Genomic DNA, 21,511 nt, shown 5'->3' on the forward strand with positions numbered 1-21,511 from the left:
TTCGTGGATTTTCTGATAATTCAGGAAAAGACTGGCAAATACCGTGCAAGGAGAGAACGGAAAGAAGCACCATGAAGATCGTTCAGTGAGAATGGCTATTGCCAGACCACGGCCTTTTCATCTGGAGGCAGGTACCTCAAACTGCGGTAACGGGGCATCGAGGGGAACACTTGAGTCTAATTGTGCTGTAACACGGCAGAACGAGCAATGTTCTCATTCCACGTCAAAATTATGGGTGCTAAAAGAGAGGCAGAAGCCAACGAAGCTACTTGAGGGCAGCAACACTCCCAACCTAGTCGTGAGCTGTAAGAGAAACTGAAAGAGGTGGATGGTCTTAGACCAACCTGCACCTGAACCAAGAGAAGAGAATTTGAAGACAACAGATGCGCGTTTGTATGACTAAAGGGATCGCGATGGTAAATTTTCTGATATCTGACAAACTCAGCCCAGGCAGCTTTATTACAAGTTATGCATACACTGCTTTTCTGAAAATGAAAGAGTTCAAAGCATGGTTTAGATCAACAAGAACGCTAAGAACATCTCAGCAGTGTGCCTTCCCTCTAGTACATGATTTTCCTTCCAATTATTTAGGTCTCAAAAATAATTTAATATGCTTTTTCCCTGGACGTTCAAGTTCTAGCTGCCATTAGAGGAATGATTGCAACACATGTTTTCTTATGGGAAGCTAATTTTTAAACCAACAGCAAAACTCCACCTGCTTCTCTTCCCATTTAAGCCCACAACGCTCATGGGCGAGGAGCAAAGGTAAGAATTCCATCTCATTCTCAAGTTACTTTATGTACTACAGCTCAACAGTGTTGCACTTTGTTCCTCCCCTTAATTTTATGCAAGAATATTTTTTGTCTGTAGATGTATGTCACGCTGTTTTGGAAATTATCTATTCTAAACCCAGCATGCCCTGTACTTTCAAATAAACATTAGGAAACCTTCATCCTCAGTGTACTATAGTGCCTCCCAAATTTCACAGCTGACACTGATATCTTGCACCATAGATCAAATCTGATTAAAAAAATGGCATATGAACATGTTTCTAGGTATGCAGTGTACTTGTAATACAGATTACTGGCAAATCCTTGGATAAGACAGTGCACATGTATAATTAAGTCTACTTAATTAAGTCTTCTTAAAATGAAACAAGTCTCACCAGTTCAGGAACAAGAATCTTTTGTATAAAGATTTATAACCTTTACTAGGAATGCTAAAATAAAGGAAATAACTGTTATAAAGTGGAAAACATGTCCCTCTAAAGAGAGGCTATGGATTCACTTGACAAGAGTCATGTTTCTATGTTTTCCGTTTGCAACACAGTATCATGCATATTCCACTAGAGGTTCATTAATTGTTCTATAGATTGCACTAACAGAACACCATCATATATATACATTTGAAGGTAGCACTTCATCTATGTTTAAAGATGAGATTTACCATTACGGCTCATCCTGTGCTCTCAAGATTACTCAGTACATGAAAATACAAACATCAGTAATGAGATCTATTAATGCAGATTTCATTTCAAGCTAACTTAGATTTACTTCACACAGTTAAGCAAGTTCATTTCACTGGAAAAAAGATCCCCTGAAGCAAAAAACATCAACTACTGTGGATGATATTGCCCAACACATCACTAAAAAATAAATTCTACTGATTGGATTTTTTCGTTTTCCCCCTCAAGCAGCACTTTTAAAAATACAATCTTTTAATGATTGTTTAATTTTCATATAACTAGAATATAAATCCTTTACATACCGCTTTGCTGCAGCTGCAGTATAATGCCTCATTTTTCATGGAAAAAACCTAATTACATGGTTCACCGAGTTGCCTGTGGTAACGCATCAATTTTATTTACATTCAAAAAGTTGGACTTCAGTTTGGTCTCACCACTCGGAGTTAATTCCAAGCACATTCTATACAATAGTTCTCTCCGATCCATTAGCAATACCTCACTCCAGCTTCTACTTGAAGGGGATTCTGAGCTAGTATAATCTTGCTTCGGATTGCCAACCATTTCTGTGCATTACTTACCGAATTCGTAACACCAATTCTGTTCCTTCCCTGGAMGTATACTGTTAGCTATTGAGTCTAGTCTTACTGAAACAGCTCTGCAAAAGAATCATTAAACAGTCGCTACACAATGGCGCTACTACTGTTTTGCAATAAACGCTAATTCATTTTTTCACAAAAACACAGCAGAAAAACAATAACTATTGTGTAGCCAATAAAACTTAAGGATTGACTACTCAAACTTTCAACTATTTCAATTGAACTAAGTTTACAATCTGAAAGCAGGAAGGTTAGTGAAGAAAAAAAGTATGGCATTTAACAGAGAATCTACAGTCTCTACCTTCTGCCATCGGTATCATCTCTTCAAACTATTTTCAGACGGTAACTGCAGTTAACAGTGAAACCTCCAAATTCTCAAATATGAAAAGATTTTTTTCCCCTAAGAACAGAGGGGGAGAGAGAGACAGACAGAGAAACCATCTTATACACGGCCCTTAAGTAGAGTTCAAATTTTTTTTCCATTACATATGGGAATGAAATACCGCAGACTGCACAAGGGGTAAAATACAGTATGTTAGAATGGTACATCATTGACCGGACTCGACACTGAATTCATGAATTCCATATGCATTCATTTGATATTACTCCCAACACTGAGATTCACTGCTAACGTTGAGAGAAAAAGCAGTGAAGTATGATATGAAAAATTAAAGGCAATCTGATTTAATATGTCTCCTAAAAAAAGGTTATTTTGTCTAAAATAAATCTTTGTTGGCAATCACTGGACATCAATTAACAATGTCAAATATAAGGGTCACAGACTAATTCTGCAAGCTTAGTATGAATCCAGTTTTAGATCTCTTTCTCTGAAAGAACTTAAAAGTTTTAATTTGTTTTCGTGTCTTTGGAAATAATCTATGCTACGCAATTAAGAAAATGTAAATGACTTATCTAATTGAAAATAATCAGCCCAGAGACAGATTTTTCAATAACTTAATATTCCCGGAAAGCATTCTGTCATATGAACCTACTCGTTAATGCCATTCTCAAGACCTGGCAATTAACCATTTCCAAATTTAACTTCGAATCATTAATAAGTGGTACTCAGCTGTCTGGTACTGGTAGCTTCTTTTTAAAGAGAAAGCCTTCAAAAATAGTTCCCTTTCAGCTCACGTGAAATTCCCTGTATTCCTTGTTCAGAAACTGCTTTCCCATATATTACCTGCTCTCATTCTGAGCGCTACCATGCATGATAATAGTTATAAGCTATATCTATTCTAGAGCTACACTAAAGAAAAGGCTTAATATTATTATTAATTGTCTTAACATTGCATGCTTGTATTCATAAGCTTCTAAAGAATGAAAGATTTAAGAGTGCTTTCATTAAAACCAATATTAATTTGTATACTCAATCCACAGGAAGGAGTGTTTATCCTTGATTTTAATCATTGCTGCACATAYTTAAACATATATTTGGACAGACAGGAACATCATCTCATTCAATAATTAACATATATTCTTAGCTGCTGCGTGGTGATATATTTCGTAACTCCCAGAAGAGTCTTCCCAATTGCTTACAACTACAGTAAATCAAACACTAAGGGCTGCAGAGTACCCTGAAAAGGCCTTAAATAGACTATTTCCGCTTGAAATGGAAAGTAACGGAGACTTCACAGAAAACACSTAACATCAGCAGAATTCAAAAAAATTAGAAAAATCAAAATTCCCATTTTCTTCTTAAAATACCTGATGAATATTGAAAAGCACCATCCATTTAAGTCTTAGGTATGTTAGGTAAATGTTTAAGCTATGCATGCTCACTGGCAAAATAACTTAAGAGCGGACGGGTGTCTGGGGTTTCTCACTGATGCCCCAAGCTCCTCATTTTGGTTTGTTTTCTCGGGACAGCTTCATAGAGGAATACCCATGCCGGCATTCCCAAACACCTACCCCGATCAAAAGGTGATTTCAGGTAAACAAGCTATTAGGAACGGCATCTTTGTATCAAATGCCCACAGTCTTAGTTACTTGTTTTCAAGATGCTGTCTAATGTTTTGACCAACTGGAGCCGGTCTCCAGGGTCATGTTTAGTCACTAAGACTATATATAATTTTCAGTAGCTCTGCACATCATAGTCCCTGATAACTTCAGGTAATTCAAGAATTCTGTCTTGCATTCACAGATGCAAGAGACAAGGCTGAATGYATCCATAAACTCAAGATGCAGATTTCAATTTTGGAGATGAAAAGAGGTGTTTAAAACGTCAGCCATGAGCATCGCCTGCTTACAAACTAAAGTGGAATGGTCAGAGTTAAAAACAAACAACAACAAAAAAAACACACAGACCAAACCCACACACATCCTGCTAGAGCAAGGCATAACTTCTCAGTGGTGCTCCACTAAAAACCACTCGGTGCTATTTAGTCTCCAAATGCAAACCAGAGCACTGCAACTTGCAAATCTACAACTTTCCTATCAAAAACAACCCACCTCCAGCAAGACAAAATCTCCCCCCACTCTATTTATTCAGTAAATTGCACAAAATTACTTTTATGGTAAAAATGTGCAACAGCTGTAACACGTGTCAAAGTGCAAAACCTTCAGGCAGTAACATCATTAAATGGCATTTGCCCTCCGGAAAACAGCACTTTCACAAATCGAAACGGTTCAAACTCCTTCAAACTTGTAAAATCACTCAAATATCTCCTCCACTCACTGATCCCACACCCATTAGCTTTTCACTTCAGACAGACTAAAGAAAGGATTTCAATCTTCCTTCTTCAAATTTAAAGTCCAGGTATATAGCGGACAAAACCAAACCCAGAACAGAGCAGCTGAGGCTGGCAGGGAGAGGGAGCGGAGGCGTCAGTGCAAGACCCACACCTACAAAAACTATCCAACTCAACAGCTGTCTAACTAACCTGGCTACTTAACTAACCCATAGCTCTTTTGCGAATAATTGTTTTTATTTTATCTCCCATGACAGCATTTAATTGTCTACACGGTTTTGGAAAGCTGCTGCATAAACAATTGTTCAGTGGCTCCTATTTAGAACTGCTAAGTTGTTTCGCATATGACTATTTGAAAATACTTATTTTATTAAGGTCAGCTTGTTGTTTGCAAATTTATCTAGAGTACCTCTGGAGTGTTATAAAACTAAGGCAACCCACATAGGTTAAACAAATGAGAATTCTAGAATGGGACTTTCAAGACACACGCTTAAAAGTTTAGCGTATCAACTAAGCACTCAACGTCATATAAAATTATTTAAGTGCATGACTATTATTCAGAGAAATCAATAATTCTAATTTAGATCTGAATGAATAAGAGAGACAAAGACGTAAATTAAAGCGACCGCTAAATTTTTATTACCCTAACAGAACTGTCACATACTTCAGATGTCTGGGACTTGTTCTTCTAAATGTGTGGGTACAAAGAGAAAAAGCAAAGCGGTGGTCAGTGAACTAACAAGTTACTGACCACAGGGACACCCACCCACATGAAAGTGATTCTAAGCCAATACTGTTTATTTCGTGACCAGATTATACTAAAACAAAACAAAGAACAAAAACAAAAACCCCACCACACTGTGCTATTGCGGCTCAGCTGACAGGCAGGTAAATTGCTACGCTTCAGTAAGTTATTTTGTTTGTATTCTCATATACAAAATTCTTTATATTTTCAAGCGCATGCAAATTTATGAATAATGAAACTAATTTCAACTTTCAGATATTTCAGTTTTGTGGTCTGCTTATACGATAAAAAGCAAAATAACCTTACTGTGTTTTTTATGACTTGATGCTGGAGGAAAAAAAGGGGGGGGGCACAAAACCACAAACCATGTCCTTTGACATTTTTCAAGGAATCAGTTATATAAATGCCTCATTCTGGCAGAATTTAGCGTTCAATATTTTTTTTACTAAGGAAATCCGAACTCTTCAAAAGGATTGAAGAGCGCAAGACAGCCCTAGCAGCAGTAGAATTTATAACGTTTTTACGATTTACATCGCTTTGAATGATAATCTGATAAGTCAATACAGCAGTTGCAACGTGCTTTTAATATGCCACAAGTAAAACAAGCATTATCTGATTTACGCACGTTACAAAGAGACTTGCACAACTTGCAGTGGGAGGGAGCAAGAAGGGAGACGACTGCCCAGATTCCTGGAGCATCCTGCCAGTTCGCAGGAGCTTATTTCCACCTCCTTTCAGCTACCAGGCACTTCATTCCCTAATGAATCACGCGCAGTCCTCCCTTCTCCATCCTCACCTTCACGCCTCTTCGCGTCTTTCTGCACAACCCTTTTGTTTCAGGCATTATTTTGCTTCAATCTGGGAGAACGTTTCAAGTAAAGATCGCTCAAAACCACAGTGCTGCTGTGCAAGAGTAGACGTATTTTTCAGTAGCGCTCAAAGCAGCGTGTGAAACGCGCCAAGCTCAGGCTCTTTGCATCGATATCGTACTGCTGCTGTTGACACTTTCAAAACAGTGCTTGGGGCAGACAATTTCCAGGTTTAATCCCACTGAAAAATTAGTGCGCTGAAGGCTCCAGCCTGGATACTTCACAAAATTTTGGACCAGGCCAGAATATTATTAATCCTGCGCCAAAGTCATGCTATTCTTTATTTGCTATATTCTGTCCCATACTATACCCAAGCAGGTTCAGCTTTTCATACATTAAATGTTTCAATATATGATTGTTTCCGGAAGTAGCATTATAGGATTGTAACTGAATATTAGATATCAACAACCTACTTCAATTTACAACATAAACAGAAGCTACAATCTGCAACGCCCTAATAAAAAGACACTTAAGTCCCATATACTGCATTTGAAATATTAAATAAGCAATATTTCACAAAGAGAAAAGCATATATTATTAAAGCTGTGCTGGGTTAGTAGAAATATTACCCATGCCTTCATTCAAAACAGGTGCCTCATAAAAAATTAACATCAGTGGAATGGCTTGGTGCAGCACTTCTGATCTCTCTCTTTAATTATACATGATCACATAGCTACCTGCGTGCAAGACGCCCGAAGATACACAGAAAGCGTTTCATCTCTGTGATTTCATAGGTTATATTACCAAATAAACAATCTGGCATTCATGAAAATATGAAAATTTGTAAGGGTCTGAAGATAGGTGATTAGAAAAGGATAATGAATAAGGAAACAAATGTACTGTAGGCCAGACCCAAAACAGCAGGGGGGTCGGGGCAGGGAGGACGATGAGATACGGGACAGTTATGCACGCTGGACAAATACAATATGATACGTATTTCAACTGGCATAAAAAAATTTTTATCACCCAGCAACCAGAAGGTACTAAAGGCTACCACACCAAAAATTTATTACAAAACCCAAGAAACTGATCCTTGATGCTGTTAACCTTATTCTGTTTTTTTTTGTTTGTTTGTTTAATTCCAGGATTGGTGAACTTTTGTTGTTGCTCTCCCAGACAAGAGGGGTAAAATAGAAGTAAGTATTTAAGCAGTCTGGTAAAATACAGTTTAAAAGTTAAAGTTCTCAGGCAAGCTAGGTCTCCTCATAGCAACAGTGCAACATCAAAAAGCAATGTTCATATAGAGGATGTAGTGAAAAACAATAAGGATCACATCAAGTGAAGTTGATTTTGTTCAGTCATTTTAAGGATACATACTGCAGAGACACTGAGAACAACCCAGTTGCAGTAAGAGTACAACCATGTAAAGTTATCGTTGGCACCTTCGCCCTACCTCTCCCTTTCCTCCCTTTTGTTTATCGTACTCACTTGTCGCATCTCATCTCTATTGAGGCTCAAATCCTGCAGCAAGACCAACGTGGCAGATTTTGACCTTGCAGAACACAGCTGATGGAGCTGTGCTGCCATGGATTTAAGTTGRCTTTATAGGACAGGTGTTTTTATTCTATCAACTACTGTCTTACGCCAGATTTTTTTTTAATCCTTTGAACGAGCATTTACTCTAATTTTACTGTACATCTGAGATTTCACAAAAAAAAATCTATGGAATGATCTTGGATAGGTCTCCCAAGCTCATTTCAATTTCTGCTTAGCAATTCATCTGCAAGTCACTGGCACCTGAAAAGCCAAATTTACAAGCTTTTTTTTTTTTCTTTTGGTCTCAACATGCAAATTATAACAAAATCAAATGTGGAAGCAAGTTCCCCAAATCCCTTAATCACAGAGTCCTTTTTTCACTGGAGAAGGAAAAAAATATATATATAAGAAGAGAAGAAATAGAACAACTTACTGTGCAGTTCACGATGGATCACATCTACCAGATTTGGTTCATCTCCCCACCAGAATATCCATAGCTCCTTACAATCCGGTTTGACGTCACGACGCCACACACAAAGCAAATTGGCTTGCAAGCAGCGGATGAAGCTGAGCAGAATTGGATCATCCTGTGCTGGGGCTGAAATGATAGGGCCACAGTCCCCATGACCTTCAAAATTGTACCTACGCCATTTGATGCCGGTGAGTTCAGCCTAGAAAAGGAAAAAAAAAAAAAAAAAGAACTAAATCACTTGATTTAAAAATTAAGTTACATTCCTAGGATTAGTTTGTTTCATTTTAGTTATTGATTTTAATTGACAGAATGCAACTYTAAGCAGCCAAAATTAAAGAAAAACAASAACAACAACAAAAACCACCCACTCCAATTCCTGTATTTTCTCCTTTATCCCTAAGGAGAAAGTAAAGTAATTTTAGAAACAGTATCAAGTAAGAACATGGCTTATCCGCTGCATTTAGGCTTTTCACCATAACCAGACTCATATCCAGCTGAGTCAACTACCTTTTCCAACCTTATTTTCTATCCTATGGTAGCATCCAACAGCTCAAAAAAGGAATAAGCCCTGGTCCCATGTGCTGGATAGTATTCAACTTGGTTCAGTGTCTGCCCAGAAAGTTCACAACTTAAAAGTCACAAACACAAATTGTTCCAGGACAGGAGAAAACATGTGACCTCAGGAAAATGGCAGGAAAAATGGCTTCAGACTGTGATATTATAGGTTTACCACATGTGCTTTTTATTTTCATTTTTCTCAAATGAATAGAAGCATAAAAGGGGCAGCTGCCATTTACTTCTTGACCAGACAGAATTCTGTTATTAACCATCAAGGAAGAATAAAAAGACTAGGAAAACGGCTTCCCAGCCTTTGGGGGAGGATTTTCCTCTACGGAAGGGGGAACCTGAGGGAATGCAGGTGCTCGACTGCACAGCAGAGAAAATAAGCAATCRCCAGGGAGGAGAAGCTGAGACCCGGCAGCTGGAACCAGGTCAGCAGAGCAATGGCTCTAAGTTTTTTTCTTTTGTTTTTAAATAGCCAAGTCTCACGGCTGTCACAGTCCATCTCCTTTTGTCTCGGAAATTCCCAGATTGCTACTTTTTTTTTTTTTTTTTAAATCTACTTCCATTACCCTGCCCATCACCCTCTTCCCCTCCCCCGTCTGCTGCCTGGTCCCCGCTTCTCCTCGGCTCCCAGCTTGTCCCCGTGACTGTTTCTGCTTCCTTCGTCCCTTCTACCTGCCGCCAGCCCCGGGCGCCTGCCCAGGGCACGAGTGGACGTACTCAAATGACTTTTAATCTAGCTAGCCTGGGTAATGTTATCAAAGACCACAGTGGTAAATATATACTCAGTGTCCACAACGGACTCGTGTTCTCGTTTCTAACCCATGCTACCACATTCCTACTGCTGTTATTACCTTCCCCACCGCATTTAAAGTATTCACACCTTCGCTTTGCTGCTCAGAAATAGCCGGTGTACTCGGCTCTAGTGTTCCTAGAGGAAAAGCCAGCTGGTCCACAGCAGTGAGCTGCAAAAACTCAAATACAGCATCTACACTGTTGACGAGAAAAGTCACTGTCGGAGAGAGGCGGAAAGACGGAACAGTGGAAAGACTAGTTGTAAAAATACGCTGGAAGCAAGAGAGCAGTAAATTAAGCTGTATTTAAACAATAAATCTTCCTTTCATTTCTGTGGACAGCAAGTATAGAGAATATGAACTATAAAAAGGGTCAAGTTCTACTCTTAAAATAAAATAAAATAAATTGGCTTACAAATCAAATATTCCTCCCATTTCAATCATCTGGACAAGGAAGTTTAACCTACTGGCCTATACTACTCCTTCCAAAACCCATATTATATTTCATACACAGAAAGATCTCCCTCTTCAAGTCCACAAACTTACTTCGTTATCCCTCTTTAGAAACCTCCTTTGCTGCAAAAAAACAAAGTAGGCTGCTACTTGTTACAAGCTAGCTAGTTAACTGCCAGGAAGCTAAAGGTGAYATTCATCATACCAATAATAGAGACAGAAAGATACTGGTATTTCTTTGATCTTATAAATATATCCTCTAAAACAGTTTCACCTTATTCTGTCTGTAYATTAGCTAGCACAGCAAGGTTCTGCTGCACGACTAGAGTTCCTGCAAATATGCCTCAAAAAACTACTTCCACCCGAAACTGGGCATACAGGAACATGGCAACTCTCCTTCACTGTGACGGGGAAACTCCAACAAAACACTCAACTGCAGTGAAACTRGTTTTATCTTTGGCACAGCCCTAAACAACCAGTCATCTTCATCTCCACACCACAGGAACAARGCTTCCGTCCTGCATCCTGTTAGCGGGATACCAATACTGTGAAACTGCTGGAAGCACTGGAGTCTCCGTGCTGGAGACTATCTACAGCCAGCACTACTGCATTTGCACTCGGACAGAAATGATGCTCGTCCATTCAAAGTGTTGGGGAAGCAAAGAATGCCAGATTGAGAAGGACACTCAAGACCGACACAGAGATGCATAGTATATATGCCATGCTCCTGACACAAAAAGAGCAGAAGGAGGAGGAGAAAGGGAAGGACAGATATTACTTTTCACAGCAGGGTGTTGGGTASTGCTGGAATACCTTGCCCATTACATAATACTCGGTGAGAAAGTACTTACATATGCTTCTCCTAAGCATCCATGAAATCTGTTCTATAGGGATCTCTAGCTACAGTTTAGAAAAGGAACATGTATTCTGTAATAGTGTAATGAGTATGACTACAAATCACAAAACACCAAAGATAAGGTATCATTAGCCAGCATAAGCAACATGAGAAGAAACAGTRTTAAGTGTTTACATGTCATAATCCACTAGGAACATATAATAAACTTGGAAGACCAAAAAAAAGAAAAGAAAAAGGTTACGTGATAGTACCACTCACCTGACCAACACAGCAATAGCTAGAGATCAGCTGTCTGAAGCACCAACACAGACTAACTTTTACTCTGAAATAGTTACCTGCTGCCACTCTCTAYGGATAAGCTCTTCCAGCTTTCTGGTAGCTCAGAGGTATCAACCCATAGCATTCCATCCACATTACAGATGAAACACAGTCAAGAAAAGCATACAGAAACCATCAGATCTGGATCCAGTTTAAATTTACTCTAACAAACTTGCTGGTCTAATTCTACAGGCTGTGAGGAATGACTAATACTAGGGCTAACTGGGAACACTAGTGACCACCCACATAGAAAATGCCTCCTACGAAGACCGGGTGAGCGCTGGGGGGTTGGGACTTCATAGCTGCAGAAAATACCACCTCACACACTGTTTCCTGGTCAAAATGGCAGAGTTGTCGCTTCATTGCATTTATTTGGATACGCCCATTTCTGCTTAAAGCTTTAATAGGTAGGCATAAATAGTAAGCCCTCAGAACTTCTAGATTTTGCCACATATTAATTAAAACTGGTTGAGCAAATTCAAAAGAAGATCTGAATCCAGAAGTACCCAGACAGCTTGCACTGGACACGTGAACAAGAACACCTGCAAACACTCTGTGCTGCTACAAGGTTTTGCGGCAAATCCCTAATGTACTATCAGGAGAACACCTGCACCCACACCAAGGTTTTCTATTGCTCCATTAAAAAMCAAAAACAAACAAACAAAAAAACCCCGCTAATTCTAGAAGTCCTCAATTTGAAGCAGGGTTTTACAAACAAGGCAACCAATGGCCTGTGGTTCAGGCGACTGTATTAAAAAACTCAGGGTGGTTTCATTCACACTGAATCGGCACTAAATACCAAAATGGCAGCTTCTTCCTCATCCCCAACTGCGCATTTGCATCTCCCCGTCTGGCATCAGATCTAGTGAGCCTGCAACCACCGGGTGAATGAACCAGTTCATCAGCTGAACCAGGGTGGGAGGGGGAGACAGCCAAGAGGGGCAGCGGAGCAGGATCTCCCCTTTCACTGACAGCTCCGATCAGATAAAACAGACCACTAAACTGCACACACGGACCGTTGTTCAGCGTACGCCTCGGAGCGGCACAAGCAAGCACTGCTACCAAACGCAATCCTGGCCTGGCCTGCCTYGGTCACCCGTTCCCAGCCTTGGCACCACCTCCGCTTCATGGCACTGCTGCCGTATGCACAGACTCACAGTGAGGTCATCTGACTAAAAATCATGAGCATTTTAGTAAGCAATTTTTCTCTCTACTCAGATCTGTCCCAAAACCTGCTTCATTAAATACCCACAGAAATATTTGCACCAGTAAGCCAGAGGACAGTGAAGCCGGCCGGGGAGGGTAGAGCTGCTTCTTGGAGCGGGACAGCTGGTTTCGAGCAGCCTGAAGTACTCACAAAGCCTAAGCGCTGCTTTTTGCACACAGCTGAGTAGAAACGAACACYGAATAAAGCAAGAGCCTTGCCAGGTGATGTAATCTGTTGTGTTCCTTGCATCTTTTCCCACATGCTTCGTATTGGCTTATTGTGGTTGCTACAATGTACTAACACCACTAAAAGGCATAACAAAGGATGAACTTAATACTTACAGCTAACACACACTGTTAGTAAATCACGCATTACACAAGAGGCTTTGGGATTTGGTTTATAAAGGAACATATGCTTGAGGAGTGYGCTGTGAAGGGTTCAACTTCCCAGGCAAAAAACAATTTTTTYCCCTCTTTTTTAAACTCAGGTAACTGGCAGCAGACACAGAGTAAGGTATTTATAAGAAGCCTGTTCTAAATGCACTGGATCAAGCCTAAGCGGGAACAAAATAAAAACAAAACATAACAAAAACCCACCACCACACACACACACCCCACAAACCTCCAGGACTAACATAACACCCACGTTTTCTGACAAGAYTCTGCAGTAAAATTCCTCAAGACACTAACAGATCCGTTCCTGACATAACCGAAACCTGCTGTCAGTGTGCAAGAGTGCAAGAGTTCACACCTAAAATTCCATTTAGACATCCGAATGCACTCAAAACATACCCAAGAAACASGTACTAATGAAAACATAGTCATGCCAACACATCCATCCAGAAACACGGCCAGAGAAAGAACAGCATGGACAGCCCTTTGAAGAGGAATGCGAACCCAGGTTTCCTTCCTCCGAGGTGACTATCTGAACCGTTACACTCGCTGGGGTGAAACGGCCACAAAAGAATGAGCTAAGAGTATTCAGCCCCCTGGTATCTCCCATGTACAAGCAAGCAGAAGGGGGAGAGGAAGCAAGTGAACAGTTACAACTCTTACAACCACTAGTCTGCTGCCTTAAATACAGACACCACCTTCCCTTCTATCTGCAACCGCTGTGGGCCCTAGCCATTTTGACGACTGGACAGAGTTTAGAGCTGTAAATCCCCAGCAGACATAAAAACCGAAGCTGTCGTGTCCCCCCCCTGCCACCCCAGCTTAAATCAGAATACTAGGCAGGCGGGAAGGGTCTTTTGCAGCTCTCCTAAAACTCCATTCAGATTGGCAGAGTTTAGGCTGCTAAAAGTCACAATTCCCCAGTAACATTTCACACAACCCAACTTGGTTCTGGCTCGCTACCAGCAACCCTGAAGATTTAATTAGTGCTGCCTAGCCACGGTGACTGTTTTCCTCTTCCGCAGTCCTCACAGATGGAACACAAACAGAACAGATCTTCCACCTCCTCCTTTTTGCTCAGCTCTGTGAAATGCTCYTTGGACTACATGTGGTACAGGAAATCCGGAGACCAACTCTAAAGTGACTTCTCCAGAAGAGAGTCCCTTGAAGAGATGATATGAGAATGCAAATACAGCAGAACATCTGGAGTTTGAGAAATATTTATGCTTGGCCATACTGAGTGGAAAGCAGAGTGATTTCTGCATAACTGTACTTCTCTATGCAATTTTAGTCCTTGTCTTTAATGTAATCAAATATTATTTCTCTTGCTTCGCACAGTATGGAAGGATGGGAAAAGCCAAGGAGGATCCAGGCCCTGGAGTGTGGAAAATCAGCTTACCTCTACAAAAGAAGGATGTACAGAAGAGGAGGCAAAGATCTACAGAAAAAGCTTGGAGGGCCTTGTGAGCAAAAGAACTAGACATCACCATGGCACTCAGCTCCAAGCCTCTCTTTCTTGAAGGCTTGCAACATGACAGAGTCATTTTATCCTTCTCAGTTCTCCTACCCAGGGGAAAAAAAAAAAAAGTATAAAAATACTTAGCATCCTTTTGGACAGGAAACTGGTACTCAAAAAAATTCAGTCTTCATAGTGCTTCAAACATAAGTTTCTCTAAAGATAAGCAAATAATGCAAGAAATCATCATTATTAAGTCATGTACTTGTAAAAGCAGGTTTCAATTAACTGAGGGGAAGATAAAAATTAATGAGCTATCTATAGCACACCATCTTTAAATGATGACAGACTTCTCTCACAAAGTAGCTAGGAAAGCATTCACTACTGTTTATAACAACTCATGCAGTTACAAACACCAATCAAAAACAATTAATGGAACCCAGTAAGCTTCATATTCTGTGAAAAATTCAGACAGCATGCAAAAACCAGAATGGGTTGTGCACTGTAGGAAGATAAAGAGGAATATTGGACAGCAGCCCCTTCACTCAGGGTCTATCCAAAATATAAACGATACAACAGTCATGTGAAAAACGTATTATATAATTGTATGATTACAGACCACATTGTATGCCCTTCACACAAGGGAAATATATTAAGTTGTTCAGGGTACCTTAAAATTCTCTATTTTCTAGCCTCTGAAGTTAGGTGCGATCTAAAAAAACTGCTCTAATTTTTGTTCGAGTCTGTGTAGAGAACAGGAGTTGCTAAGTATCTTTAGTCTTGAATTTACTCTTCAAAATTTGAACGCATATATGTATTTGCCAATTTTACTGAGTCTGATCTTGGGGATCTTCACTCAAGTAGTTATTCTGAAGCCACTAGAGACTCATACTAGGGACTACTTACACGAGTAAAGATCTGCCTAAGAAAGCCCTCAGTTCATAGTCCAAGAATTTAAACCGTAGTTAAAGGTGTCATGGGAATTACACCACCATTTTAATTAAATGCTATAAGATCTTGCAGACAGATTCAAGATTAGCACCATCTGTTTTGGTTACAGTGTTCTATTGCACTACATCATCCTCGCAGAGCAACAAAATATCATTTCACACATCTACTCAAGCAATTTAAATACCAGATAAAATTTATGTGATCTTGACACACCTCACTAAAAGAAGGACAAAAGGATGGACAGACAGAAAGACTGAAAAATACCCTGCAAAAATGTGTGCTTATGAGGAAGGGGGAAAACACCACCGGACACTGAACAAGAACTCTTGTCCCCAAACCCACTAAAATAAATTATTTAGTAACATCAGCCTAAGTCTCTGTCCAGTGAGCAGGAAGAACAAAGGCAAAAAAATATGAAAAATATACAAAGGAACAGAGGCAATAGCTTGACTAAAAACTATAGCTATGAAGCAAATTACTGCTTTCTACAATCACAGAAAGGTATCCTCTTGGATGGCACAACTTTGCACAGTAAGACTGAAGCACCACCAAGCAGCTGCACGCAGCTTCCCTCTCCTGCCTTTTATTCCTGGGTCTACAACTGTTCCAATTTATAAAAAATAAAAACAATCATCCTCAACCATCTGAAGTCTCCTGAAATCAGACCATTTACTAGATAAGAGAACGGTTTGTGTCCCTTTCCCCCAGCACTTGTCCCTTCTGCCCCCTTAGAAAGGGAGGAACCAGAGAGCAATGAAGAAAGGTCATACCATAAGAAGAACTAGCTCTATCTTAAGTTCAAAATGACATTTCTGTTAAGCAAAAGCGACTGGGATAAAAGCATTAAAATAACTGCATAATTCAAGTTCTGTATCAAACTGTTTTTTATATTTTGATTTTTGATTGAACAAGAAAAAAAATATATCCAAGCACACATTTGAAAAATCCAACACTGAAACAGCCCTCGCACAGCCAACAGAAAAACTGCGTTATGCTTAACGCTTCAAACAGCCGAATAGTCAGCTGAGCTGAATATCATCCGTCTTAATAAAATTCTTAATATGCAACTGATCAACAGCAGAATGACCCATTCGACTTTATTCCTCCCCTTATTGAAGCACGCTGCTAAGTGTCTACAAAGAGGACAGAGGGCAGCCACTAACAACCACTTTAGAAAGATGGATGGAAAAAACTATTTTGTTGCTCATTTGTTCTTGGTGGCTCCAGAACCCGAGCACACCACCGTGCACTGCAACAGTGCACCTGCAACTACGTCCTGCTGGATAAAGCTCTTTGCTCCAGAACATGCTCCCCTCTTCCTTCGTACTCTCACCATCTAAATGATGAATTACCTAAATGCTACTATTTCAGAGCTGTGTATGACGAGCAACAGCGTGAYGGCATCTGTATGTCACCTTTTATCTTATGGTGCTTTGGCAAGTCTCAGTGAAGAACTTGCCTATAACCAAGATACTATTATCAGAAGTCTTTCTAATGGAGTTCTGCACCTGGGAACTTCAGAAACATGACATCATGGTATCAAAGACCAGATCAACTAGAATAATTTAGTCTATGCATACCCATTATTAAGAGCCACAAAAAAAAAGTGACTTGTTAGTCTAAAAAATAAACACTAGTGACAGAAATGTGATTTTTATCCTTTCGTAGATGGAAATGCAGTTGTGTATGAGGTGCAGGAGGTAGCTAGGAAGATTAGTGGCTTGTTTAACAAAACACACAGTCAGACTAGTCTCATAAGGAATTTAAGATGGCAACTAAGTACCATCTTTCCCAGTGGATAATATAAAAGGGCTCCAGCATTAATGTTCTAGTTTCCGTAGTTCTGGCAGATGTAGAAGTTTTGAGTGGTAAGCATAAAGGAAAGAGTAATCTAACATGAGGGTCCAAATTGCTGATATGTATCCCAAGAGTCACAGAATCTTAGGATTAAAAATTAAAATGAAAGAAAATGCAGCAGAAAGAAGTAGGATGAGCACACATWGACCTACTGAAAGAGAAATATTCAGTATCTTTCTGGAGCCCAATAGCTCAGACAGCTGTAATCCTGATGCACTGCACAGCAGACTTGCACTTCAGTGAGAAAGTGTGTGGAAATGGAAGACTTGATTGATAAAGTATATGTGGATTTCTAACAAGCACTTGAGAAGATCTCTTAAAGAAGCTAAATAAGCACAGGCCAAGAGCCAAAGCACTGCTACAGGTAAATAACGGCTGGAGCAAGCCTCTAGGTCACCTCCTAAATGCAAAAAGTGATGTGATATAGAATACTTCCATCTAAAATGTATCAGTTATTAAATTAATAAGTACCAACACTACTTATCATTAAATCCAGCAGGCCAAGGAACTACTGGCCTCCATTGAGACACGACGCTGGTTGAAGGACTTCCATTCCAGTCCAGCAAAACCATTCCTGTGCTACGCTATGGTATTTTATCAGGTACAGTACTGTCATCTTGAAATATCAGTCAAATAATGAGAAGCTGCTTTAAGGATCACCCTCAAAATAGCTCTCGGAACTGCCCTCCTGGAATCAGTACCAAAGTTCATCAGTAAAGCAGTAATAGCCATTCAGGACTAACTCCAGGAGCTCTTACAAGATTTCGCTATAAAATAAATAAATAAATAAATAAATAAATAAATAAAGGGAGAGAGAAAGAAAAAGCAAACAAAAGATTTGTTGAGAGCAGACCTTTGGGTCACATCAGTGTCTTTCTACTTCAGCAAGCTACTCCGGCTACCAAATCTTCAGTCACTTAACTGGTTCAGCAAAGCTCAGTACCTAGCGCACTGTTCCATACCGATGCCTGGCCTGTCAGGTCTCTTCCACTGTAAAGGCTGTAACCAAGTTCATCAGATAGAGACGTAAAAGGATAACAAGATAAGCATGGCTGGAGGCCAAAGGCCCATCACTTGAAAAGATGCTTTCAAGTCCGAAATATTTGAGATACAAAAACATAAGAAAATTGAGAGATGACAGCAAACATCTTCCGAGGTAGCCGTGTGATTGAGCAAGTGCACACACCTGTGCAGATTTCACACTAACGAGACTGCGCACCATTAAAGATGCACGAAGTAGGAGGTCGTCACGCTAGACTCTCACCCTCATGGATGGGGGGGGAACTCAGAGGCCAGTCTAAACAACAGAAGAGGTACTGAACAGGTAGGAATCTAGCTCCCGGGGACGCTGCTAGCTAAGACCTGTCTGTGTATACAGAGAACATATATATCCCATAAACTAAAGATGGACAAAAATATTTAAATATGGACAGTGGTGGTGTTTGCTTTGTTTGGGGTGTTTTTAAGAGGAAGAGGGGAAGGAATGGAACGAAATCAATACAGGTATGCCAGTGAAAGATATAATATCTGGAAGCAAAATGCCTTCTCCAAGACAACAGATAGAAAGAATATAATAAATTATTTTCATTTCAACAAACCCTAGGTTTAGGTAGTTATTCACCTGTAATTCAATTCCTATGACAGCTTTTAGAAATCTCCTTTTGTGTTTCTTGCACTTAAAACAAGAYTTATGGCAACTTCTCCCTAATAATGTGATTTTTGAACTTCCACAGGCCAGGTTCTGGCCACTATTTTACTGAGCATATTAAAGGCACCCCACAGTTCCACAACACTCCAGAGGTGGGTGAATAACCAGGCCTGCAAGTTCTCTTCAAACAGGCAGAATCAGAACTAAGTAACTACCCATTTTCCAAATAATCCAAGATCCTCTCTTACAGAAAGGAAGCAGTCCAACACATGAAAAACAGATAAAAGACATGTCAACAACAGAGAGCTAAATTTTAAGCAAATTCACAATCAAATGAAGGAATTTTCTCTCTCCCCCCCCTTTTTTTTTTTTAACTGAAGAAGGATGGAAACTTCAAACATCAAAGTCATATAATGAACTATCAAATGGTTCCCAAAACCAAGTGTTCTGACGTATGGGCAGAAGAAAAAAAAAAACACAAACAAAGAATAAGAAAGAAAATAAGAAAAGATAAGCGGCAGGGGGGAGGGAACAATCCAAGTAAATAAAATTTGGGATAGAGGGGTAAAAAACGCAGATCCTTTTCTTCCCTTACACAAGAAAAAAACTGTTTCTACGAGCTCAAAACTCGAACATTTTTGTATACCACATCTAAGCCGAATTACTTAGTGAATACCAAGAACAGTTCACACAGTCATTTTATGCATGTTTCCATCGCTGACCTGCAAAGCAAACCACGCTGTCTGCCCACATCAGCCCCGGCGCAGATTCCTAGCTCCAAGCTACGATGGTAGTAACTGCATAGAAATACAATCAGACAGTGTTGGTTCTTTAGCATCAACATTGTCTTGAACGGTGACATCAAAGAAAGCTCAAATTGTTAGGCAGTCTGCCAAAACCCCTTAGCCCTCAAAAAAGAGACAGACAGAGAAAAAGAGAGTAAAAAAATAAAAACTAAAAAAAAAACCCACCACCACTTAAGAATTCTTTCATATGAATCTCTCTCAATAGAGAAAGAAGTAAATTAGTCCACTACATGACCAGTCGTATAGATTCATTTTGCCAGCCTTCTTACTATCATTCCTGCAAACACAAGAATCCAGTACCTCCTATCAGAAGGAAATTCAAGAACTCAACTCAAACTTTTATTCAAATACACACACATAAAATGAAATAACCAGAAACACTGGGCTACAAATGAAAGAAGCAAATGCAGAATAAGCTAATTTAACCAGTTAACCTACCCTGTCACCAAAGAAATTATTTGTTTGTATAAAAGTATTTGACATGGCCAATATACAAGATGTTCCTAGAATGGATTTCATAACTTGTCCAGAACTAGCTTTAAATTCAGTAACACACTGGACATATATGAGCTGAGACTCATTAAAAACTGACACCAAGAGACTGCAGACATACTAACCTAGATTTGAAAACTTTCTAATAATCCAGAGACTCCAATTAAAGAAAAGATCCATGGTTTTATATAGTCACAAAACAGCACATTCTTACATTTATGTCTTAAACTTGTTGAATATGAACATATTATCAAAAACCTGAAGGTTGCAAATTCCTGGTCAGTAGCATACAGTTTTTATCTAACTTTTGTTTTCTATCCTCTGCTCTCACAAAATACCTTATTTGCCAGGCAAAGATGATGATGTAAGACTAGGCAACAAAAAGGCACTGTCCACAGCATAGCTCTTTTAAAACTAAAGGGTAAACTAAACTAAGTTTTACTGAAGAAATACTAGATTTCCTTCTCTCAGACATGAGCCGTGGTTACACAGCATCTTTGATCTACCTTCAATCCATGCCACTGCCAAACCTTTGGGGAAGACAGGAATGAGGAGTACAGCTAGCCCGAGAAAGCAGGGGATTTTTTTGTTTGTTTGTTTGTTTTTTTTACTAGGTCAGTTCCCTGAACCAGGTCTAAAGGTGAGCTTATGAGTCCTTGGGTGGTGACCAAGGGGTGGAAGACAGTGAGGAGAAGACCACACCTTTCACCCTGCAATCATCTTTTTTTTTTCCTCTCTCTCCATAAACACCTAAGAATGGTACAGAAGAACTTGATTAAAGGAAGCACAGGAAAATGCTTCACAAGAAGCGATACAGAAATAATACCGTCTCCCATCTTTTACTAAAAATTAATCTCACAAGACTGTCCATTTTTTTCCTTTATTAAGCTTATTTAGTACATTCCTTAGGAAGGGGACAGTGTCTTGCGTATGTTTGGCCTCATCCATGCTCGTCATATAAATGTAAATATTGCCAACAAGCACAATACAAAACAGCTACATACAACAAGATTTCCTGTTTCAAAGAATCAAGAGAGAAAGCCACTAAAAGCTCGAGTCACATTTCCATACGCACTACTGCAGTTCTGCTCAGTATAGTGAATTAAACCACAAATGACTCAATGAGACATAACATGGTTTAACTGTTCAACAGACTAAGGTAGGAAGTGAGAGCCAGATCAACAACAACAACAACAACCACAGAAAGGCCAACCACCTACAAGGTATTTGAATCACAGGAAAAAAATTGCGTAAGAGACAGTTCATGTAGTTCAAACAAATTATTTGAAGTTTTATTTAGTAAGAAGAAAGGAGAGAGATTTTCCAGGATTAACTAAAGCTGATGATATTGGTTATTCAAAAGAACAGTCACAAATTGTTTCTTCTAACTATTTGTAGTTGTCC

The 21,511-nt window shown here is 39.6% G+C and overlaps 1 protein-coding gene across 1 annotated transcript in view; it reads right to left on the minus strand.

Moving 5' to 3' along the window:
• The window catches only part of MED13L (mediator complex subunit 13 like), a 207,120-nt gene that overhangs the window by 177,945 nt on the left and 7,664 nt on the right, over positions 1 to 21,511 (minus strand). Inside the window, exon 2 of the mRNA XM_026075278.1 lies at positions 8,275 to 8,512. Coding sequence (XP_025931063.1) covers positions 8,275 to 8,512 — 238 coding nt within the window. The remainder of the gene's footprint in view (positions 1 to 8,274; positions 8,513 to 21,511) is intronic.

The sequence above is a fragment of the Apteryx rowi genome, unplaced genomic scaffold (genome assembly GCF_003343035.1).
Source record: "Apteryx rowi isolate R43461 unplaced genomic scaffold, aptRow1 scaffold_40, whole genome shotgun sequence".
Taxonomy (NCBI): domain Eukaryota; kingdom Metazoa; phylum Chordata; class Aves; order Apterygiformes; family Apterygidae; genus Apteryx; species Apteryx rowi.